Below are 25,791 nucleotides of genomic sequence, written 5' to 3' on the forward strand. Positions count from 1 at the left end.
GTAGGCTCAGTCAGAAGAGCATGTAACTCTTGATCTTGGGGTTGGGAGTTTGAGCCTTTTTTAAACTTTTTAAAAAAGGCAGAGATTATCAGATTAAATAAAAAGGAGGACTCAAGTATAGGGGGGCCTACAGTAAACTCATTTTAAATATACAGACACAAATGTGTTTAGAGCAATAGCAGAAAAAAGGTATGCCATGCTAATCCTAATAAGAAGAAAGCTGGAGTATGTATATTATTATTAGAAAAGGGTATCGGTTTTGCTAGGCATAAATAAGGTCATTTCATAATGATGAAGGACTTGATTCATCAAAACTTAATAAACATTTATCTACCTAGTAAGTAGCTATTAAATACATGAAGCAAAAACTTCGAGAAATCAATTAAATTAGATACAAATTAGAGTAAGTAAAAAATACAAATTAGAGTAAGAAAACTTAACAAAATCACAGTTCTATTCAGATTTACCAATATCTTCTTTTTAATAATTGATGGAACAAATTAAGAAAATTAACAAGATAGACAATTTGAATAACATTCTTAACTAACTTGACCTAATTTATTTATTTATGTTTTCAGATTTTATTTATTTATTTGACAGAGAGAGCCACAGCAAGAGAAGGAATACAAGCAGGGGGAGCAGCAAGCAGAGGGAGAGGGAGAAGCAGGGTTCCTCCTGAGCAGGGAGCCTGATGTGGGGCTTAATCCCAGGACCCTGGGACTATGACATGAGCCCAAGGCATTCACTTGGCAACTGAGCCACCCAGGTGACCCCAATTTGGCCTACTTTGTATTTATAGACCATTCTGCCCAACGCCAGTAGAATATACATTCTTTTAGTCTACTAGGTACATTTGCCAAGAGAGACCATATTCTGTGCCATAAAATAAATCTCAATTCTTTTTTTTTTTTTTTTTTGATTTTTAAATTTTTATATAAACATAAAATGTATTATTAGCCCCAGGGGTACAGGTCTGTGAATCACCAGGTTTACACATTTCACAGCACTCACCATAGCACATACCTTCCCCAATGTCCATAACCCCATCACCCTCTCCCAACCCCCCAACCCCACAAAACCCTTTGTTTTGTGTAAATCTCAATTCTTTTAGAAGAATTTAAGACATATAAGATATGTCTTTTAATGAAATTAAATGGGAAACCAGTGGCAGAAACATACTTAGAAGATCCCTCAATTATTTGGTAACTAAATAACTAATAAGCCAAAGAAGAAATTAGAAGGGGAATTTGAAAGTACTTTGAACTAAATGAAAACAAAAATAAAACATTTGAAAATTTATAGCACTTTAAATCTGGAGGGACGGGACTGGAAGAGATTATTATGCTGAGTGAAATAAGTCAAGCAGAGAGAGTCAATTATCATATGGTTTCACTTATTTGTGGAGCATAACAAATAGCATGGAGGACATGGGGAGTTAGAGAGGAGAAGGGAGTTGGGGGAAATTGGAAGGGGAGGTGAACCATGAGAGACTATGGACTCTGATAAACAATCTGAGGATTTTGAAGGGGTGGGGGGTGGGAGTTTGGGGTACTAGGTGGTGGGTATTATAAAGGGCACGAATTGCATGGAGCACTGGGTGTGGTGAAAAATAATGAATACTGTTATGCTGAAAATAAAAAATAAATTAAAAAAAAAAAAAAAAAAAGAAAATTTATAGCACTAAAATGTCCATTTTAGAAAAGAAAAAGTTTCTTAAATCAGTGCCCATAATTCCTACCTTAAGAAAACAGGAAGAGGAGAGCAAATCAATAACAAATTAAGAAGACTGGAAATAAAAAAAAGATAAGATGAAAAATCAGTGAAATAGAAAACAGAAAATACAGAGAAAGTGAGATCAATAAAATTAATAAAGCTGCAGTCAGGTTGATTAGCAAAAAAAAAAAGAGATGACACCGATTACTAATAAGAGGAATGAAAGAGGTGACATCATTATGGATTCTACAGGTATTGAAAGGATAATTAGTGCACATTGTGAACACCTGTATGTCAATACAGCACCTTAGAGAAATGGGAAAATTTGGAAGGCAAAAACTACTGAAGTCTCACAAATGTAGAAATTTTACAAATGTTCTTACAAATAAAACTGTAGGCCAAGAAGAATTCATTCTCAGTTCTATTAAATATTTAAGGAAGAAGCAATACCAGTTCTACACAGATTCTTTTAGAAAATTGGAAGTGAAGGAATACTTCCTAATTCATGGTGCCTAGCATTACCTTGTTCCCAGAACCAGACAGACATTACAAGAAAAGAGAGTTATGCATAAATTCTAAGCAAAATTTAGCAAATCAAATATAGCAATATATAAAAAGAATAATACATTATAATTTTTGACAAATCAATGAATGTAATTACTATATTCAAACCCTAAAAAAGAAAAGTCACCATAATACATGCAGAAATATCAGAAGAAAAATTCAACATCCATTCTTGATAAGATCTGTCAGCAAATTAGGCATGAAAGGGAATTTCTTCAACCTAATAAAGAGCATCTGTAAAAACCCTATAGGTAACATTATGCTTAATGAAAGACTTTTCCCTGGGAATAGAAACAAGGTAAAGATGTCCCCTCACCACTTCTATCCAACATTGTTCTGGTGATTTTTAGAAAATAAAGAACATTAAGGTTGGAAAGGAAAAAGTGAAACTGTATCTACTAACGGATGATTTGGTTGTCTATATAGAAATTGTGGTAGAGTCTATTATTAAGAAGCTCTTAGAACCAGTTAATGAATTTGCAAGGTTGCAGGATACACAATAAATGTACAAAACTCAACTGTATTTCTGTATACTTGCAATGAATAAATGGACATTGATTAAAAAAAAAAAGCAATGCCACTTGTATATAGTAGCATCAGAAACATGTTATACTTAGGGATGTGAGGGACCTATATACTATATAGTATAAAACACTGCTGATAAAAAATAAAGAATGCCACAATAAATGGAAAGATATACCATGTTCATGGATAAAAAGACAATGTTAAGATGTCAGTTTTCTCCAGATTGGTCTACCAATTTAATGCAGTCTCATTGAAAATCCCAGAAGGGTTTTTTTCCCCCCCCTTTTTTGGTAGAAATTGAAAAGCTCATCTGAAATTGAGATGGGAATTCAAAGGACTTAGCATAGCCAAAACAACTTTGAAAGCAAACAAAATTGGAAGACTTACTACCCAACTCAAAACCTTAAATTTTAAGGCCATGTAATCATGATGGTGTGGTATCAGCATAAAGCTATATAGGTTGACTCAATGGAATAGAGAATCCAGGAATATATCTACACATATACTGTCTGTTTACTTTCAGTGAAGGTGCAAAGGCAATTTGGCAGAAAAAGAGTATTCTTTTCTACAAATGGTGTTGGAGCAATTGGATAGTCATAGGGAAAAAAATGAACTTCAGTCCATACCAGGCACCAAATACAAAAGGCGACTCAAAGGGATCATAGATATAAATGTAGATCTTAAAACTGTAGCCCTTGTTGAAGGAAACCTAGGAGAAAGTATTAGTGTTACTGGAATAGACCGTAATTTCTTGGGAAAGATGATCTGTAAAAGAAAAAATTGGTAAATTGGACTTTGTCAAAATCAAGAAATTTTGTTCTTTGGAAGATACTTGTTAAAAAGGTAGATGAAAAGACAATCTACAGATGAGGAGAAAATATCTGCTAATTATATACCTGCTGAAGGACTTGTATTCAGCACATGTAAAAAACTTGCCAAACTCACCAGTAAGTAAACAAACGTCTAAGGAAACAATGGGCAACAGACTTGAAGGGGTTTTCCACCGAAGAAGATACATACGGGCGGCCGACAGGTTCCTGAAGATGTTCATGTTGTTTTTTATTGATTTAGGGAAATGCAAATTTAAACAGTAAAGAGATACCACTATATACCTGTTAGAATGGCTGAAACGGAAAAGATTCCTCGTACCATATTTTGGTTAAAACAAAGGTTTTGTTCATTCCTCTGTCTCTTGTGCTTGGAACACTGCCTTCTAAATAGGGGCTTTGAAAGAACACTTCTTGCCCATTTTCCAAAGCACTGAGTGATAAGTGCATGTGATAGATTGAATTTATACTTAGCATAATTTTGTCTTTAACTCTTGATTTTTTAAGTATTACAGGCATTATTTTGAAAATCGTTTTTAAATTTGAGAGTTTTACCTATAAAAGGTGTAAGAAGTTTGGCCAAACATAATCCCAAAGATAGACTTAGTCTTCTTTTCCTAAATCTATTTATTATCATTTTAGTAGCTCTTTATTGTGGTTTTATAAGAGTACAGAATGTGCCAAAAGGTGATATGAACTTGTCTGCCTTTCTTATATTTTCCTTCCCACTTAGAATTGCTTACTTAACCTTCTATGATATAGTGATTTTTAAAAATCCCAGGAGTTAACTCTGCCACTGGCCGACTCTACAACCTTGGCTAAGTTATATAACCAGCCTATGCCTGTCTTGTTGGGGGATTCCTGTGAGGAATACACGAGTTCATATAATACTGGTAAATCACTCGGAATAGTGCTTGGCACAGAAGGACCCAAGAAGTGCTAATTATTACTTTTAGTGTTTTTAGTAGGCTTAAATTAAATATTTATTTGTTTTTATTAACATATAATGTATTATTTGCCCCAGGGGTACAGGTCTGTGGATCATCAGGCTTACATAATCCACAGCACTCACCATAGCACATACGTTCCCCAATGTCTATAAGCCAGCCACCCTGTCCCTCCCCCCAACAACCCTCGGTTTGTTTTCTGAGATTGAGTCTCTTACGGTTTGTCTCCCTCTCCCGTCCCATCTTGTTTCATTTTCCCACCCACGATGCCCCTGCCCTGCCTCTCAAATTCCTCATATCAGGGAGATCATATAATTGTCTATCTCTGATTGACTTATTTTGCTTGGGCTTAAATTAAATGATACTGTGCATGTAAAATGTCTAGTAGAGTATCTGGCATTTATTAAGTGCTCAATTCATGCTAGTGGCTCTAATTTAAATATTCAGATGCCAGTATATCTAAAGAGACTCTGTCTTGGATCTCTGCATTTGTCATATCTTTAGTGAATTTGTTTTAGGGCATGGAGAAAAATATTTCTAGTTTCTACATTGGTTTTCCCTAATAGGTACAAGCTACAAAGTTACAGAAATTTGGATGTGTAATTATTTTCTCATTTGTAAGTTTAGGTGATTTGTTAGGCACTGTCTTCAAGTTTATGTTTATTTTTATTATTAAAAAGTATAGCTCTTTGACTAATATCATAATTTAGCGTAGTAATTTTTTTTTGAGAAGCCTGTCTCTAATCTTTTTATTCTTTTCTTGCTACCTCCCTATAGGCTTGTGGAATCTTGCTTCTCTCTTTTCCAACCTTTGTTTATTCGTGTTGATGCCCTTTGCCTTTTTCTTTCTGGAATCAGAAGGTTTTGCTGGCCTGAAAAAGGTAAGTGAATCATATTTTGGAATTAAATTTTTCAAAAGAAGTATATGTCACTCATGTTGAACTAGTAAAAACAGGCTTGAACAACCATTTGAAATATAAAACGTTTAATTAGTAATAATGACATCTTATTAATATTAATCATGTTGACAATAATATTAATACTATTGCATATTGAATGATTTTGTTCCATAGGGAGGAAGTCATCTTTTGACCGTTGAAGGTTTTAATAGTACCTGTAAACTTGGAGTATTTGTAGAGAAGAAAGCTGATAAGATAGCCGTTCTTCCTTTTGTAGGCTCTCTTGCATTTAGTGTAAAGTATGACATGAAATTCTCAAAATATTAAACCATATTTTGATGTACAAGTTATTTTGTATCTCGTATTTTCGGGAGAGTAGCATATTATAAAATCAAACATGCCCTGTAGATAGTCAGATTCTCAAGATACTGTGAGGTACTGGTCCTAGTGAATGTGAGAGGTTAAAAGTGAGCCTAACAGGAGACTTTGCAAGAGCATCTTAAACAATCAGTCCAGACTGTATCAGTGGTAATAACTTCATCTGTCTTTGAAAATAACATTTTAAAGTGAAACAAACGATGTTCCTGTTTATGGCTTGTGGGGGTCTTTGCTATAACCATATAGCAATGGTTAACCATATAACCATATGGAATATAATACAAAGATTTAAATAGTTAATACTTTTTGGCAAAAATGAGGTCCGAGTTACAGTTTATTTATGGACACATTACACCTTTTTAGTTGTTAGTTCTATTTGTATTGTGCTATGTGAAGTGAAGGTGTGCCTGTGTGTCTTACTGTTGAACAATACTCTAATGCCAGCTCAATACCTGTGGCAAGGGAAGCTGTAAACTGAATTTTTATGACTTTTTATTTCATATAACTTTTTGTAGGTACTTAGCAATGAAATTGTTTAGTCTCACATTTTGCAAGTCTTCTGATTTTAAACCTTAAGTACATCCTTTTGTCGAAGGACGCCAGGAAAGAGTCACTGGGAGGCGGTAGGGTATTGTTTTAGCGGATGTACCTTCTTGCTTTCTAGATGTTACTACATACTTGAATAGTTTGAACCTGAAAAGTCAGAGTTGATTTCATATATAATAAGTGTCCTGAGATCAGAATGGATGTTTGTATTTGGTAGTCAGACCTGACATTGAGAAAACTGGCTTTGATATGCTGGAATTGTTTTTATCATGGTTTATCTGAATTATTTAAATCATCTGTATAATGTGAAATAATTGTGTAGTTTCAGTTTAAAAAGCTCTTTGCTTAAGACTTCTTGAAGAAATTATAGGAGTTTTGCTGAATGGGATGTAGTGCAGACCTTCCTTTTATAAGGAGAAAACTGAGGTCCAAATATATTAGCTGTTATTAAGTTGTCTAAGGGCCACATATGTACAATTCCAGAACGGGTACTAAAACCTCCTGGTCATAACCACCCCAGAGTGGTTGATCTTCACATGTCAACGCTGGAGTTTATGGAGGCTGCCCAAGTGGATGAGGTGGCCAAGGACAAACGGGGCTGGAGCAGAAAGGAGGACTACTCTATGGCGGCCTTGCAGAGGAAGAAGCAAAGGAGGCTGCTGAGCAGGTCCTGTGAGAAAGCAGGGGAGCAAAGGCGTGTGGTTTTGTGGAGGCCAGAAGACAGGGTTTCTGGAAGAATGGGATGTAAAGTACTGTGTTCAAGAGGGCTGGAAAGAATGAACACCAAGAAGTGACAGCATAGGAGACACTTGAGAAAGTGATTTCTGTATAATTTTAGAGCCAAAGCTTTTGATGGATATTCATTCATTCAGCAGAGTTTTACGAAGCACCTACTAGGAAGTAATTATGTTACTATAGGACCTTGCTGGGACAGAAATGAAAAGCCAGGGCTCCTGCCTTCCAGAGATAGGAGAAAGAGCTGCAATCAAATGGGATGTGGTGTGATGAACTTTATGCAGCCCGCTGTGATGGGAGGCACTGGAAGGAGTCAAGTCTTGGTTTGCATAGGAAGCTGGGGAGGCTTCACGGGAGGGGTCCCCCTGCACTTGAGCTAAGACTTGAAGGAATGAATAGGCTTTTGCCGGAGGGAGCGTGGCATTCCAGGCTTGAGCAAAGGCATAGATTCTGCCTGGATTGAGGGAATGGCTGGCACTTAGCTATAGAACAGAATTGGTCAGAGATCAGGGTTCATGGAATCTTGTTGGGGTCACATCTGGGAGGCCTTGAATGCTCTGCCAGTTAGTTTGGATTTTGTGCTATAGATAACAGGGAGTTGGCAAAAGATTTTTGAAAAAGATTTTTGCAACTACTGTTTTATATAAGTATAGAGATAAATACACATGTCGGAGTTTAAACATATGTCACTAAGGGAAGGGAGTACACGTACCAGACAATGTGAAACGCTGTTTTGTAGAGATAGCACCGTACTGAATCAATCACACACCTACTCCCGTTAAACAGAGTGTTGCAACATATGTCGGCAACGTTGCTGTGTTCATGTTTGCTTTAAATATGCAAATTGTTCTTTCGTCCTGTCTCCACCTTGCGTGTAATCTTACCAAGTACAAAAACAATTGGTAAAGCTCAGTGTTAGTTCTATTTTCATATTTGAAAGTAGAATACATGCTGCCTCTACCTAATTTATACTCTTTACAAAATTCTAGTTTTTAGTTAAAGAGGTTATTTTTTAGAAAAACAGTTTGTAATGTGGACAGACGCTTAGTCTCCAAATTGGTTTCCTCCCTTGTTGTGAACAAACCAACTAGAAGAAGGTCTTGGCTACATTTACTGGAACAGAATTACCATCTCTAGAATAAAAAAAAACCTGACAGAAACCCCAGTGATATGTCACTGTTCTCTTGTTCCCCCGTGGAGACTAAGGTCCAAGGGGAGAAGCAGCTTGAGGAGGGACACAAGAAGGTTACTGAAGATACTTCACACCTACAATTGTACAGCCTTCTTTCCTCTCTTTTTTTTTTTACATCTAGTCTGTCCATACACTCTTAAAACAGTATTCTTTTCTAAGCACATCTTTGACTATGTTGGTCTCCTCTGAATCCTTCAAGATCACCAGCTCCATTTCACGATCTCAGAGAGGACTGATGTGTTCGAGGTATAGTCAGCTTGTCCAGGCCAGGTGGTTCGCCAGCTCAGCAAAGGATTGAAAGGGGGGCAAGGAGACAGCTGGGGAGAGTTGGTTACCGCTTGTCTGACTTGTCACTTGTCATTGGACAACGATTGGGAGTTGTAGGAACCAAATGAAAGAACTTGGTCTTTAAAGCTTTCAGAAGAGGGAAGGGAAAATGGGGCTGTAGCCTGGAGGCAGAAGAGGCAGAATGATTCTGCTCTTTGTGCATGGAGAAGGGGCCTGTGGCAGACAGATGGGAGGGATGGGTGCTAACGGGCGAAAATTTGCCCTTTGAGTCTCACGGCCTGGGCTAGTTTTTTCATCTGGACCTCACGTTTTCTTTCTGTAAAATGGGTATAGTAATGATTGTTACCTTACTGTATTATTTAAAGGATTAAATGAGAGGACAATATTCATGTAAAAGACATAGCCCAGGATATGTTAGCTATTAGTGCCATCATTCTAGAGCTTAATGCATTTCGCCAGTAAATGTTCTATGGGATCACCAGAAAGCAACTGAATACAGTACAGTCAGTTCTTAATTATTCACATATTATCTTGGGCTATTTTAAGGTTACAGATTATTTTTCCCATTTTGAAATGTCATGGACTGAAGCAAAATCACCTTGAAGATAAGGTGCATTCTAGACCCTGTTAGAATTGTTTGGAAAGCTTTAAGATTAAGGTAATCATGACATATAATTGTAAAAATTTATGTTTTTCAGTTTTAAAATCAATTATTTGAAAGCTGCAAGGGTTATTAACATTGCTTGGTTAAGTCTTAATGTGTAAAGTATATGTTTAAGCCTTTCATTGTTTTCCTAATATATGATCCTAGGAGTTGACTTGTGCAGATTTTACATCATGTTTGTTAAGATCTGTAGTTCTTTACACAATATTGTAGACTGGACCCCAGACTTTAATTGTTGCCTCATTGAAGTGAATGCATCACAGTCATTGACATGTTTTACTTAGCTGGCTAGCAAGAGTATATTCCTTTGTGTATATCCTTTTTATTTTTTTTTTAATTATTATTATTTTTTTTATTTCTTTTCAGCGTAACAGTATTCATTGTTTTTGCACCACACCCAGTGCTCCATGCAATCCATGGCCTCCATAATACCCACCACCTGGTACCCCGACCTCCCACCCACCCGCCCCTTCAAACTCCTCAGATTGTTTTTCAGAGTCCATAGTCTCTCATGGTTCACCTCCCCTTCCAATTTCCCTCAGCTCCCTTCTCCTCTCTATCTCCCCTTGTCCTCCGTGTTATTTGTTATGCTCCACAAATAAGTGTATATCCTTTAAAGCTCTTTGCTCATTGGCTTTAGACATATCTAGTTCTGAAGGGCTATTGAAGAGGGCTTAGAAAACACTTCTAATTGGTAAATTCAGCACAATGATTTGAGTAATGACAAACTTGAAATATGGTTAAGTTAAATTTCTCTTTTATTCCTTTGACCACCCTCCCGGCGCTGTTTTACTATGTCTAAGTCTGGTGGGGTCCCTAAGTGGCTCATGGCTCCACCATACCCTCATTGAGTCCCCCGGGCAATCGATTTTAAAACAGCCCCTTGCATATTGTGCCGAGACGCGGAAATTGGCCACTAGCCATGGGCGGATGCAGAGCTTGAATTGAAAATCAAATTAAGCAGAATTCTCTACTTAGTTTTTAATTAAACCACTATGTTAATTCAAACAGGACATTTTAGGCCTGGGGGGTTGGCCATGTCCTTTTAAGGGCCTTAAACAAGCCTTTCTTCTCTCTCCTTGCCATTGTGCATGTTTCTATTTTATCAGGACCATCTCCTCACTGTTCCCATTCTTGATATTCCTGGGGTAGGGGATGGAGATGCGTTTGATAAAGCAAGACAGTTTTTAAGTAAGAACTGAGCTTAGAACTCTTATTGTTCGTGCTTAACTATTTATCACATTTAGATTATTTTGTAGTTACCTCTGTGTATTGCGTCCAGCTATGTTCACGTGTGTTTGAACCCGATCCCAGGCTTGCATCTTAATGTTTGTTTCAGTTCTGATAAGAAGGTTATATCTGCTGAGTGTTGTGTTTTGTGGTGGAGATGCTTTCTCCTCTTTTTTTTAATCTTGGTTACTCCAAGAGTACCAGGGTATCGGGGTACCAGGGTATCGGGGCCAACAGCATTGCTGTTCCTGTCACACCTCGAATCAGCTGTGTGGTTTTCTCTTCCCATTCTGCCTCAGAGAGACCTCTAGATTATGTGGGATGATGTCAGAAGATGTTTGCTGATTGCTTTGTAAACTCTGAAAATCTAACCTCTGGCCAGAGATGAAGTAGGAGTTAGGAATATATTTATTTCATATTATATTTTAACATCTTGCTTTGAGTTCAGATGTTATGAGGCAGAAATTCAACAATTTAATGGAAGTGAAAAAATATAATCAATGGCAGATTAATTCACAAAGCAAAGATGTTTCTGGGAGTAATTTTATATTGTGCCTCACCTTAATGCCTATCTTTGATTTGAAGTCTTGGCATAAAATTTAACATAAGCGACAGCAACATCCTGACCAATTATCCAAGCTATCCAGACATCCCCAAATGTCCAGAACATAGCACACGGTCTGTAGGATTAAGAGGTTAACTCCTATAACTTCAAACGAAGTGCTTGATAATAAAAGCAAAAAGTACAGAATTTGAGGTAACTTCCTTTCTTAATTAATTAGACTGACCAGGTGGAAGCGAAGAGCCCGGTGCTGGTGCTGGGAAGGCCTATAAAGCTGAGCACTGTGACAGCACAATGGAGGAGGAACAGAGATTGTTTTAATATGTTTCTATCCTGTGTCACAGTGTGAAATTGTCCTGGTTTATGTCCCTTTTGGCAAACTTACATAAAAGTGACCTTGTACTGTATTTTATGACCAGACGACTTTTTCCCCCCAGTGGCTAATTTGTATCAGGCCTGCATCTGAAAGAGACACAGAAATGAGTAGGAAGTCCAGCTCGGTCTCAGGGAGCTTTCATTGCATCCTTTCATTATTTTTGCTCGTTTTGGCCACTGATCATCCATAAATTGTTGGACATGATGAATAAGGAAGTGCTGCTTAGTGTTAGCGGCACATGCGCGTATTTGGCCTGGTTTTTGTGGGTGAGAGGAAATCACGTACAAGAAGGAAAACTCCTGCTGGGAGACTTGCAAGGAAGTTTACCTTGGGTGCGTTTTGATCTTGGTGTTTATTACAGAAAACGGAGTCATATCTCACTAACTATTGTTATGTGTTAATTTGATTTTCCCAACACCTTCAAGAATAAAAATCATTCGGCAATTTATTAATAGAATTCCTCTGTTTTCTCTTGGGAGCCTTCCTTGTTTTCCATAGAAACAACATGGATAAAGATGATTATTTTTAAAACATTTCATTCTGGCAGTGTTGATATGCTCAGGGTTCTTTTCGGAATTGTCCATCTATTGTAAAAGGCGTGATTGTAGTGATTCATTGAAGCTTGTCATGTGAGATCTTAGAGAAAGATGTATAAAAGTATTACTTTGAGGAAAAGAAAACATTTGTTTCATGTAAAATTATTTGAGTTTATAAAGCTTTTGAGTTAAAAATCATTTAGTTCATGAAATGATCTTAATTTTGTCACTGTTTTTAGTACAATTGCATATTGGAGGGAACTAAATTATAATTTCAGTAACAGTAACTGTTACTGTTAAATAGCAGCTGTGTTTCTAAAAGATATCACTGGTACCCGTATACTTCGAGATGGTAGGAGCGTTGAATTGGACCGTTGTATAGCACTTTCATTTTTCTGTCCATCTATCAAAAAATGAGAGATTTCTCCCCTAACGCCAAATGTTCTCTTTCTTTGCATAATAGTATAGTGGATAAATTGTGAGCTTTGGCATTTAGACTGTCTGACTTAAAGCCTGACTCTTCTCCTTGCTAACACATGGCTACAGGCATGTGTCTCAGTGTCTGTGTCTGTAAAATGGGCTGTCGGTACTCCCTGCGGGGTTGCCCAGAATCTTGTTGGTCTCGCCTACCAGGAGCCACCACTTATGAGTAGGTGCTTAAATGTATGGGCTACATGGCAGTTGATAATGAAACGTCAGGAAGATTTGTGTAGGATCATTTTTTACCTGCGATAGCAAAGCTACATATAAGAAATGATAGTGGAGTCGACATAGTCAGCTTTATTTATTTCCTTTTTGGAATAGGAACTGCTTTATATTGTAACAGTGTAAGTCGTAAAAAACATAGGTATTGTGTTTAATAGGTAACTAAACTTCAAACTTTATTTTATATGATGATTAAATTATTAATTAAAGTCTCACAATTTGGGGCTCTTTGTTAAATGAGGAAGAATTTCAGTATGGAGGGAATAAAAAATAATCAGGTTCAGATTTTAAAGTAATTAAACTCTTAATTAAATTGGCCCTACTATGCCCAACATTCATGAAACAACTTTATGGAAATAATCATTGTCAATTAGAGTCTTTTTTCCAAAACTTTTCTTGAGGGGGACTTGAAAACTATCTACCCTTGGTTGGAATAAGCTTTATTTGAAAGTAAAATTGATGTCTAATTTCATGCTGACTAGAATGAAATTGCTTACCTGGTTACGGCACGTTATGGCACATGCTCACAGGTCCACAGTGAGGCTGGAGTTTGGACTATTAAAATCTTCTGTTTGGTGTTTAAAGATATTTATTTGTCTATAAAATAATTTATTCAGCATTATGAAATGTTAATCTTAAGGTCTCTATGGAATATTTCCCAGTATATAGTTGAAACTTGGTATATTACTTTACCAACCCATTTATTTGGCCTGTTCTTTTGAGAAATAAATGTTGCATAATCAGATAAAGGCAATTGGCTTGTTCGATGGTTTTGACATTAGGAAATACTTGAAGTTGTGGTATACCTACTTTTCTTTAAAACTGAAGTTATTAGCAGTTACAGTACTTAAAAATTTATTGGTTTGCACAGCTGGTAAGCAAAGTAGTTCTTATCTAGAAAGGCAAGTTCTTACTGTTTTGGAATAATTGACTTTTTTTTTTTTTAAGATTTTATTTATTTATTTGACAGAGAGAAATTACAAGTACACTGAGAGGCAGGCAGAGAGAGAGAGAAGGAAGCAGGCTCCCTGCTGAGCAGAGAGCCCGATGCGGGGTTCGATCCCAGGACCCTGGGATCATGACCTGAGCCGAAGGCAGCGGCTTAACCCACTGAGCCACCCAGGTGCCCCTGGAATAATTGACTTTTAAAGCACTGAATTGTCAGAAATATGGATACACACACACATATATATATTCTTTTTATTCTTTTTTTAACTTATTATTCTTTTTATTCTTAATCTAAAAATAAGATCAGTAGGCAAAAACTGAAAAAATAAGGCTGTATCAACAGAAGAAAAAGTTAGAATTAAGTACCGAAATGACTAATTCATAGAAAACATTTCCTATTATCTTTTTTAGAACACAGAGAAGAAATTTGAAGTTGTTTAGAATGCTAGATTTAACTACTTGTATACTTTCATATTTTAGTTGGGATTACTTGATATTTAATGTTTCTCTTTACACATTAATTAATGAATATTAATTTTTATTATAAGCAGTTGATTTTTAAAACAGACATGGGAAGGGCTTAAAAGTTTTTTAAAGCTTTTTTGAGTTATCAAAAAGGTTTTTCTGATCTCTTGATAATTTTTGTTTCCTTCTTAAGTGCCCAGAATTGAATTATACTTCTGTTTTTTTTTTAGAAGAGATATAATAAAGTACTTTACATTGTAATAAGAACCTAGTGCATTAGATAACTTAAAAACTATGAATAATTTCTGAATAAGTGTTCTGAATGTTCTACTCTTCCCTATGGCATTACCTTAGTTCAGGCTTCATCATTTTTTACTTGGATTATATAAACCATTGTCCTGCTGTCTTTTCTGCTTCCAGTTTTCTTCCTGTACAGTGGAACCTCCATGCTGTCTTCCAGCATTGTTTTCTTTCTTTTTTTTTTTAAAGATTTTTTCTTTATTTATCTGACAGAGATCACAAGTAGGCAGAGAGGCAGGCAGAGAGAGAGAGGAGGAAGCAGGCTCCCTGCAGAGCAGAGAGCCCGATGTGGGGCTCGATCCCAGGACCCTGGGATCATGACCTGAGCCGAAGGCAGAGGCTCAACCCACTGAGCCACCCAGGCGCCCCCAGCATTGTTTTCTTAATGATATCTTGTAACTCACCTCCATGAAATCTTTTGATAGTTTTTAATGGCCAACAAAATGAAGCCTAACATCTGTAACACTGTATCTACAACTCCGGAGATTGGCTCACATCTGTCCTTTAGGCCGGTTTTTCAGGAGGCTCCCCTGTTCCCCAAGCTGTTTCCCACTGAACTCTTCGCCTTGTGCAGCCCTTTCTAGGTGCTTCCATGGCTTTCTGTCTCCTTGGGCAGTTCTGCTGGGAAGCCCTCATATCACTTCCTGGTGGACTCGGTCTGCAAGTGCTACTACCTCCTGGGGCTCCTTAAGTCTTTCCAGTGGGGCTGCTTTGTGATGAGCTGCTTCCTCCTCCTGCAGTAGGGATTGTTTGTAGGTGTGTCTTTTTCACTTATTTACCATGGTCTTCCCAGATATATATACTTAGCCTATTGCAGACAAAGTTTTTACAGAGGAAAAATGAAGTCCCATTGATTTGTCAGAGGAAGGATCTGAAAATGCATCAATGTTCCCCTTTCCGGTGGGGGCTGGTTATAGGTTTCTGCATGGTTATCATGCAGGTATGTTATTTTTAGAATCATTTTAGAACCACAACACAAAAGACATGAGAGTTTGCATTGTTTTGGTACAGTTTAGGCTTTTAGTCCAGAACCTCCAGGTTAAATTATAATGAGGCTCTTCATTAATGGAGTGAGTCTTTACAGAATCTTTACCATCCTCGGCTTGGTTTACAAAACCCTATCTCCCCACCCTTATTCTTGTGCTTTAGCTGGCAGTTGGGAATGAGCCCCACAGTCACCACCGTGTTTGCCTCTTAGGTAAGCCTGGTGGTTCCCGGTCTCTTGCTGTGCTGGAGCCTGACTGCAGCCTGCTCGGCCGGATGTTGACCGCCTGCCAGGGGGTGAGCATCTTCCTTTTCCTGGCCATGCCCTTCAAGGGCCATGTGTTCAGCGGCTGAGCTTTCCTCTGCCCATAGTGCTCCATTCCCAGCTTCCTTCTTGGCCCGGCCTGTCAGTGCCCGACTTGCATGTCTCCTGGGTTGGAGTGTCTTAGAAGCAGGAAGACAGATGCTGGTGTTTACTAGCATGATAGAAATTGTTGATAGAAAATTGTGACAGAAATTGATGAAAAGTCAAAGTAAACCTTGAAAATAGTGTTAATACTCTTAACCTAATATCTTATGTGCCACATCTCATTCTTACATAGAATAGGCCCTCACATCTTTTTTCCCTGCTGCCAGATTATTACTGAAGGTTCATGCTTGCTTTGTGTTTTATTGTTTTTAAACTGCTTTCATGTATTTAATTTGATCTGTTAAATATCTTGAGAAGTTACCAAGGCAAATTTTATTGCATGTTTCTTTTTTTTTCTTTTTTAAAGATTTTATTTATTTATTTGACAGACAGACATCACAAGTGGGCAGAGAGGCAGTCAGAGAGAGGAAGGGAAGCAGGCTCCCTGCTGAGCAGAGAGCCCGATGCGGAGCTCAATCCCAGGACCCCGAGATCATGACCTGAGCCAAAAGCAGAGGCTTTAACCCACTGAGCCACCCAGGTGCTCCTGTTATTGCATGTTTCTTATAGAGAATGTCTTGAAGCCCAAGTTTTCTTGGCAAACTTCAAGGACATAATCCATGCAGAACTACTGCTAGACTCTGTGGAGTGTTTTTTGCCAGTGTTAATACTTACTAATCAAATAGTTCTCAAACCTTCTAGAGATTAGGAAGGGTTACTGCAGTGCAATTCTAAAAAGATATCTCTTACTATTTCTATTTTTAAAAAAATCAATAAATTTATGTATTTTTCCTTAAAACACATATGTATTTGGTGGGATTGTCAGGTTTTGGTGGAGATTCAGGGCGTGTGCTCGTGGTTCCAGGACTTCACTGGCGGGTCGCTCAGGTGAACCTCACAAACCACAGTGGCGGTTTTGAGCATCGTGTGTTTTCTTTTCTAAAAATTCTTAATCATTTAGTGCTATAATGAATGATTCTTTAAATACCATGAATCTAAGGGGCACTGAGGTTTAAGTGCAATGTGGATAAAGAGCATAAAACTAATGATGAGAAAAATCATGATTCTGCAGACCTACCCCGTAAATCCTCACCGGGTTGTGGTAAAGGTATTTGCCTCATTAAAAATTCTGTACTGCACATTAAGATGGCCCTGGAACTTCAAAATTAATGCTAACCAGAGGAAATGGAATAATAATTTTATCTAATTTGGCTTTTTATGTATTAAAAATAGACGACTTGAGCCTGGAGTGTTATTTATTGAGAAACATTTGCAAAGAACTGCCTGAAATATTTTCTTACTTAAATATGTAGAAATAAAATATGAAGGTTATAAAAGATAGTTTTTTAAAAAATTCAAGATATTAGAGTTTTAAAAATATTATAAGTTGTAATGCATAGAGAAATTTTAGTCTATATATTTTATTTTATTTTATTTTATTTTTTTTAAGATTTTATTTATTTATTTGACAGACAGAGATCACAAGCAGGCAGAGAGGCAGGCAGAGAGAGAGGAAGGGAAGCAGGCTCCCTGCCGAGCAGAGAGCCCGACGTGGGGCTCGATCCCAGGACCCTGGGATCATGACCTAAGCCGAAGGCAGAGGCTTTAACCCACTGAGCCACCCAGGCGCCCCTAGTCTATATATTTTATATATAGGACTTTGTTTGGATCTAATTATATGATGTTTGATGTCAACTCATGAATTTTCTAACGCTGTTAAATAGAAGCAAGCCAAAAATTTAACTGTATAACCAATCCCTCTATAATTAAATACATAGATAAGTTCCAGGAAAGCAGGAAAATCTCCAAAGACCAAACCGAACAGGTAGCACAACACCTGGATGGTGTTGAGTAAGTAGGTGATGTCAGTGAGTGAGTAGGTGATGCCCTGTTTGTGTTGGTCAGGACAGCCGAGGTCATTATTACTCGGTGACAGAGAGTCACAGGTGCATAGAGGTGAGGAGATGGAACTGAGGCCCCGGTGAAGGCCTTTAGCAGAGGGGCCTCCTCATTTAACACACTCACACACATACTCACACACACTTACACACACACACACACACACACACACACTCACACACTCACACCCTTTGCCCACTGATAGGGGAAGACTGTACTGTCAGCCTTAGTTCTGGGCAGAAGTCTCCCCTGAGAGTTCCTCCACAGGCCTTTACCTCCTAGGGGTTGGGGTTCAGTATTTAATAACTGCCGGGAAACCCCAAGATAAGAAATTAGCATAAAAGTTGTTTCAAAGCATTATGTATCACTTTGTCATTTTAACTTAATGTATGATATTTCTAAATAAATTTTAGTTAAAAATGGCTTATATAAATGTATAAAGTTGGCTTTAGAAAGTTTATTTAATATAATTCAAGATTCATAATCCATATATGTTTTTGACCTGGTCCTATTTAACTGTGACATGTGCTGTTTAATTGCCTTTAAATTAATTGTGTGATTCAGGACTTGACAATAAATATTACATAAACAGGCCTAAATAAAACCTGGTTTCATTTTGTCCTAGCTTTTGTACACTTTAAAATTACATTCTTTCTTAGTAATTTGATATTGGTTTGTGTTATCATCCCTCAAAGCCAAGAATGAATAATGTAGTCTTTTTTATTTTAGCTACCCTTTTCTGTGAGTTTTTACAATGATCTAATACTTTAATCTATGTAGTTAATTTTGTGAGGTGATTAAAAGAATGAATCTGAATTAATTTTTCTCTGTATTATTTAGTTCTAAGGCAATTTATATAACAATATTACTCTTATCTATTATTTTTAAATACTTTACTGTGTTCTGATTTTCCTGCATTTCTTATCTATAATTTTTGTACTTTTTAAATAAAAGATTTTATTTATTTATTTGAGAGAGAGAGAATAAGAGTGAGCAAGTATGAGAGGAGGAAGGTCAGCAGGAGAAGCAGACCCCTGCTGAGCAGGGAGCCCAGTGCAGACTCTCTGGGGGCTCCAGAATGGTGACCTGAGCTGAAGGCAGTCGCTCAACCAACTGAGCCACCCAGGAGCCCAGGAATTTTTGACTAGAAGCTTATGGCTCTTAGTACTTATTTCCCCCTTTGTTAGTCTATAATTTCTCCGTAGATTTAATACCATCTACTTTCTATCATTTAGGGATTTCTTAACATTATTAGTCTACTGATGGCAGTCTTATCTTCTAGCATAATTCGTTCAGTGAGTTACTCTATGCTTGTTGTTGTTGCAGCTGCTAGGAATGGTGCAGATTCATTGATTGGTTATTTGTTATATATTTTTCCTATCTTCCGTGATGATCGATCATCTTGAACCAATCTCCCTGATTCCTCTTTTCTCTCTACCTGTTAATTTTACTGGCCCTTTATCTGAAATACATTATTAATTTGCTAATTGTTAATTTGGGGACATTCTTTGGCCTTTTTCCAGATTGGGAGGTTTTGTGGTCTCTGCTTGAAATGGCTCTGATTTTGTCAGCAAATATGGAGGCCCGGTCTTTCCTTTTGGCCTTTCCTCTTTAGCTTTGTAAACGTTTTATCCACTCATGGCCTTACTGTTCAAAGAAGATCTTTTCCAGTCTGATGTTCATAAATCCTCAAGATTCCAGGATGATTTCTACAAATGTACACATCCTTCCTGAATGCATCTGTATTGTAGGATCCTGAATGTTTACTTTTCCTGTGTCTTATTGGGCTTGCATGAAGCATACTCATGAGGCTGGTGATTTTGTTTGATTATCCTGTGTATCTTGACTTCTGTTGTTTTTTCATTAATATTTTAGTTTTAATTTTAAAAATTTCATAGGAAGCCAATTAATCTGACATTACACTTTATATCATTCCAAATTACCTGTCAATATTTGTATTTGGAGTACTATGTAATTATAATTAGTTTGTACATATATTTTATATCCTTTTTACTTTAATAATTTCTTTTGCATACATAAATTTTCTGGTGCCAGGAGCAGTTGTTCAAGACTTGGAAATGGGCAAAGGAGATGCTGGGTGTTCTGTCAGTGGAGTCCTAGGCTTTGTAGAAGACCGTGGTGATGTGTACCTTTGCTTGATTTTCTATTGACTTGGCTATTTTACATCTCTTTAGGGTTAGAGCTAACTTGTAGGAAAGTAAGAGCAATGAAAAAGAGTTTGTCTGATAGAATTGATTTCTTTTCTATATAAAAGATAGCTCCAAGCATTTTATTATGTTGTCCCATAGGATACTATCTAGTTTTGCATCTATTGGCAAATTGATTTTATCATTTCCAGTTATCTGAGTATATCTGTGTTTTTCACATTCTTCTTTGACCTGGTCTTAACAAAAATTCAAACCATCTGGCTCTGCTGGTAAAGGATGTGAGGAACAGAAAGGACCAGGGTACTCAGAGGGGAGCTGCACTTAGCAAGCAGCTGTAATACTTACTGTAGGCTGACATAGAAAATGGGGGTTCTGGTGGTAGAGTGCCCAGTAAATCCTTAAAAGTGTCCACCAAGATACAGGCTACTGAGACCATCACTCAGAACCAGATCCTGCCTATCTAAGATCTACTTTCTAGATTCACTTAGTAGTTCTGCTGTCACCAGAGTCAGGAGGTGATAAAGAGAACCAGGAGGGAAAAAACTCTTTAAATATAAAGATGAGTAGGAATTCAGAAAATGACCTGACATCTGGGAAAAGCTAACACTGTGAGGGTTACCAGATTGAATGTATTGCTCAGAATAAATCGACAAAGAAAAGATTTCAGGGAGATTTAAAAATATTTGCTCTAGCATTTCAGACACTTTTTGGCAGAGGAAATTAAGTATATCTTATTCTCAATATTGCCAGAAATGAAAGTTCTACAGTCATTCTGGTTTTTAAAAAATCAAGTCCAGACAGTTTGTAGGATATTTTTACCAGACGTCAAAGAATAGATAACTTCAGTTTCATACGGATTTGTTCAGAGATTTGAAGATGGAACGCTCACAGTTTTATGGGGCTGATAGAATCTTGATACTGAAAGTAGACAAGGGTTGTGTAAGAAAAGATCACTATAGGCCATTTTTATTTGTGAATACTTGTGAATCAAAAAATATTAAGCTGAATTCAGCCATGTATGCAAAAAATCATCATCAAAGAAAATTTTATTTCAGGTATGCAAGATTGGCTTTACATTAGAAAATCTATGGCACTATAATTCATATTAGGAAAGTAAATGAGAAAAAAAAAAATTCGAGTGCCTCCGAAGAGACACAAAACACATTTAGCAAAATCAATAACCCATTCATGATTAAAAAGCAAACTAAGAATTTGAGCAAACGTTTTTAACTTGATAATGGATATATATCTACTCTAAGTCCGTAACTGGCATTGTACCTAATAGTAAAATGTAGAAAGTATTTACTTTAAAATTGAGATGCCATCTGAAATCCTTTATTTCTAATAATAACGCTGTTATGGATTTACTAGTACTACAGTTAGACAAGAAAAGAAAAAACTGAAAGGTTAACAAAATATTATTAACAGATGATATTGTCTGTTGAAAAACCCCATAGAATCTAAGAATAAATTATTACTTCAAATAAGAAAATTTTTTTTTTAAGATTTTATTTATTTATTTGACAGAGATCACAAGTAGGCAGAGAGAGAGGAGGAAGCAGGCTCCCTGCTGAGTAGAGAGCCCGATGCGGGACTCGATCCCAGGACCCTGCTGAGCTGAAGGCAGAGGCTTTAACCCACTGAGCCACCCAGGCGCCCCTCAAATAAGAAAATTTATCAAGGAACTTGGATATAAGATTGACATAGAAAAATTAATATAGATTAAAATAGAAAACTAATAAATAACAACAAAGAAAATCTAATTAAAAATTTTTATAGTAGCAATATAGCATAAGGCATTTTGAAATAAATCATACAAATGATATGTAGAATCTTTATGGAAATAATATATGGAAACAAAAAATCTCATTGAAAGATGATACAGGAGACTTAAATAATGGATAGGTTATTCTGTGTTTAGGCTTTCTTTATATGGGTAAGAATAACAGTTCTCAAATTATTTTTTAGAATCAGTGCAATTCTAAAGAAAATTCCAACTGGTTATCGTGAAGAATGTGATAAGCAGATAGTAAAATTCTTATGGAGGAGCAGAGAGCCAAAATGGCCAAAGCTGTTTTGAAGAACGTGGTGATGGGACTTACTCTACCAAATAAAAAAGGGTCAGAGGACTGGGATAGATGTGTCTCCAGAGAAAACATGTATGTGGCCAATGAGCACATGAAAGACCTCCATAGTACCAGTTTTGGGGGAAATGTAAATTAAAACCACAGTGAAGTATTTCTCCCCATGCATTAGGCTGGTGGCTAACAACAACTGCAAAACCCCCCAAACAAGAACGAGTATTGGTAAGGATGTAGCAAGATTGAGACGCATGAACGCTGTTGATGGGAAGGTAAGGTTGTATAGACGCTGTGGAAAACAGTGTGGTGGTTGCTCATGAAATTGAAATAGGATTACTGTTTATCAGCCAGCAGTTCCTCCTCTGGGTATATGCACAGAAGAATTGAAAGTGAGAACTCCACAGATATTCATGTATCCATTTATAAAAGTGTTTATTCAGGTTCTAGTTGGTTAACAGAGTAATGTTAGGTACTCAGTTTCAGGTGTACAACTAAGTGAAACACTTCCATATTCCAGCTGTGCACAGCAAGTGCCCGCCCTCCTTCCCATCACCTGCTCCACCCGTCCTCCCACCTGCCTCCCCTCTGGCCACCAGCTCGCCCAGGCTCCTCCTCCTCCACCGCCGTCTTCCTCTTTCCTTCACAGACCTTTATACACTTCTTTTCCCGGCAGCATTATTTAGAATTGCCAAAAGGTGGAAACAACGCAAGTATCCACCAGCGGATTAATAGATAAACAAAATGTAGTGTGCATCTATGATGGAACGTTATTTCATCTTAAAAATCAAAGACATTCTGCAACATGGGCGAGGCTGGAGAGCGTTATGCTGAGGGAGGTGAGGCTGTCGCAACCAGGTAAATACTGTGGTTCCACTTGTCTGCGGGCCCTTAGAGTGGTCAAGTTCATAGAGACAGAAAATAGGATGGTCAGGGCTAGGGGCTGGGTGCAGGAGCAGGCAGGAATGGGGAGTCACTATCAATGGGTGCCGAGTTTCAGTTGGAGAATGTGGAAGAGTCCTGGGGATGGCTGGTGACGGGGATGGCAGAGCGGCGTGAACCAATATTTAACGCTATAGAACTGTGCACTTCAAAATGGTACACTTTGTGTTACATGTGTGTTACCACAATCAAAAATAAAAGTAAATAAATGACGAACATGGCAGTTCAAATTAGTGGTTATGTTTGGCCAGGTTGGTGTGGAAGTTTGGGTGTTGTTGGGAGGGCCACATGGGTGCCCAGGTAGTTGTGTGATGTTCCTGTAAGTTGGGTGGAATATGCACTAGTATTTAGTAGACAGTAGACTGTCATTGTTTACAAATAGGAAGGAATGAAAGGCTATTTTTCTTGGTGAGGAGCTCACATTACCCAAATCGAAACTGATATGTAAAACTGAAGTGTCAGTTTATTGTTTATCAGTGGAAAACTGTAAAATACACCTGCATGCACACCTGTCCATCCAAAGCCACTTTTTTTTTTTTTTAAAGATTTTATCTATTTATTTGACAGAGATCACAAGCAGGCAGAGAGGTAGGCAAAGAGAGAGGGGGAAGTAGGCTCCCTGTGGAGCGGAGAGCCCGATGCAGGGCTTGATCCCAGGATTCTGGGATCATGACCTGAGCCGAAGGCAGAGGCTTAACCCACTGAGCCACCCAGGCGCCCCGCCAAAGCTGCTTTTATTGAGAGCTGGGGGAGATGTGGAAATCAGGGAGAGATGGGCCCAACCCAGATAATGGAGTGAGGGCAGACAGCCCTAAGCTTTGTGTGCTATTTTGGAATTCTTAGTGTTTTTGTATGAATGCCGTCTTTGCCACATAAGCAATGAGATGTTACAGCTAAATTATGTGGTGGCACTCTGTTATATTCTGCTACGGTTTGCTGTAGTAATGTGATAAAAACCCTACTGATCTTTGTTTTGTTGTATCTGTTGGGGTTTATGCGTGGGTGTTTTATGAAACAAAAGGTAAGATATTGACTTCTGTTGTATTAAAAGTTTCTTATGGGACTGAGGATTGACCTCAGCATGAGTTTGCTATTATGGAATTGAAAATTAATGTTCTAGTAAAAGAAGCTTTTATGTGTTTTCCTTTATTTCTTTTACTATGTTAGAGGTTTGTCTTAGTATGTTTTAAGCATTCTCCCCTGCCTCCCTGTTTCCACATCAGTTTGTCTTTGGTGTCTCACTTTTGTACTGTGGGGTGGGGGGGTGGAAAGCATAGGCTCTGAGAGCTGACAGCCCTGAGTTCGCAGGGAGTGCCGGCTCACTCACTGCGATGGGGTGACTGGAGGCAGATTGTTTAACTTTCTGGGATGTAAGCTTCCTCATTTCTAATACAGTTTACCTTCTGATTTATCATGAAGATTCAAAGAGCATGTGTAAAGCAACTGGTAGGAGCTTGGTAGATATCAGTTCCCATCTCTTTTCTTCTGTGAGATTGATACTAAAGATTATTGGAAAAGAAGCAGAACGAAAGGTCTTCACTGGCTAGCCATGAAGTTGTTCTGATAATCTAGTGTAGTGTACTGCGAAAGTTTTTTCTCGAATTTAGAATTATGTTTAAAATTTTTAATACAAGGTCTTCGCATTTTTTAAAAAATTTTATTTATTTATTTATTTATTTATTTGTCAGAGAGAAAGAGAGAGAGAGAGATCTCAAGCAGGCAGAGTGGCAGGCAGAGGCAGAGAGAGAGAAGCAGGCTCCTCACCGAGCAGGGAGGCCGATGCAGGGCTCAATCCCAGGAGCCTCTGATCCTGACCTGAGCTGAAGGCAGATGCTCAACCGACTGAGCCAGCAGGTGTCCAGATCTCGAGGATTTTTGTCTAATATCATGGGAAGGTTCTCATAAATTTGAATACAATGAACATCTTAGTTAAATGAATAGGCAATGATAGTGTTTTTATTTTAACTTATCCTAAAATATATTCTCTTTGTCAAATTTTAATGACTTGAACATCTTATAGTTTTAATTTTTCCATCTGAAATAAATTACATTAAGTGCATTAATATATTAAGAAATATTTCACTGTAGTTTAACAAAGCTTTCTATAAAGCTGTTTTCTTTGCCTTGGGACCAAAACTTCTTTTGTCCAAATGCTTAATGATTACCTTGGGAGGAAGGGGGGAAATGTTTGACACTCTGCGGATGCCTGTTTGTAGCTTGTTTCATGGGTTAGAGTAATTAATACCTGCCTTTATTTTCTGCTCCTAGTTAGTGTTTCTATCCATCTTCCCAGATGACGGCATATATGTTTGGTGCAGTCTTGATGGCATGCTGAGCAAACCTTACCTTCGTGTTACTAAGAGACTCTTTTTGTTAAGTGAACAGTGGCTTGATATTTATTTTAAATGCTCTGTACATGTAGAAAATTTTCCCAGGCTTTCCTGTTGGGTGGGGCCATAGTATGTAACATGGTGTTTACATACCTTCTGAGAGGTCAAGATGTCCAGGCAAAATCTTGTTTGAATGTTCATCACCACAGAAACATGTCAGCTTATTGTTAGAACTTTTGTATATACATTGTCATTGTCACTTCATTGATCTTCAGCACAAAGCAATTAAGTGTGCAATTGACAAGTACAAAAAGTTCTAAAAGCAATTATAACTATTTTAATGTTTTAAACTTTTACCTGTTCAGTGCTTATTTAAATCTTAAATCTCTGTCCACATGTATTTAGTTTTTACTAGTCTATTCAATTTAAGCTTTTATAGTGTTTTGATAGTTGTAATTTTCAAAATAATATTGATGTGAAACTAGTGTAATTATATAGCTTGCTTTTCTTAAAAAACACTATAGTGTTTTATTAGTGGAAAGAAAGTACTTAGTTTCAATGCTGTTTTTAATAGTACTTTT

At 37.4% G+C, this 25,791-nt stretch overlaps 1 protein-coding gene across 13 annotated transcripts in view; it reads left to right on the forward strand.

Moving 5' to 3' along the window:
• LMBR1 (limb development membrane protein 1) overlaps nt 1-25,791 on the forward strand; it is a 156,975-nt gene that overhangs the window by 60,524 nt on the left and 70,660 nt on the right. For all 13 annotated transcript variants that reach the window (XR_014301147.1, XM_082692933.1, XM_082692944.1 and 10 more), the window contains one exon: nt 5,354-5,457. Coding sequence is in view for 12 of the 13 variants with exons in the window: in XM_082692933.1 (XP_082549059.1) it covers nt 5,354-5,457 (104 nt within the window). In the remaining variant the exon portion in view is untranslated. The remainder of the gene's footprint in view (nt 1-5,353; nt 5,458-25,791) is intronic.

The sequence above is a fragment of the Mustela nivalis genome (assembly GCF_964662115.1).
Source record: "Mustela nivalis genome assembly, chromosome: 12".
NCBI classification, from domain to species: Eukaryota; Metazoa; Chordata; class Mammalia; order Carnivora; family Mustelidae; genus Mustela; species Mustela nivalis.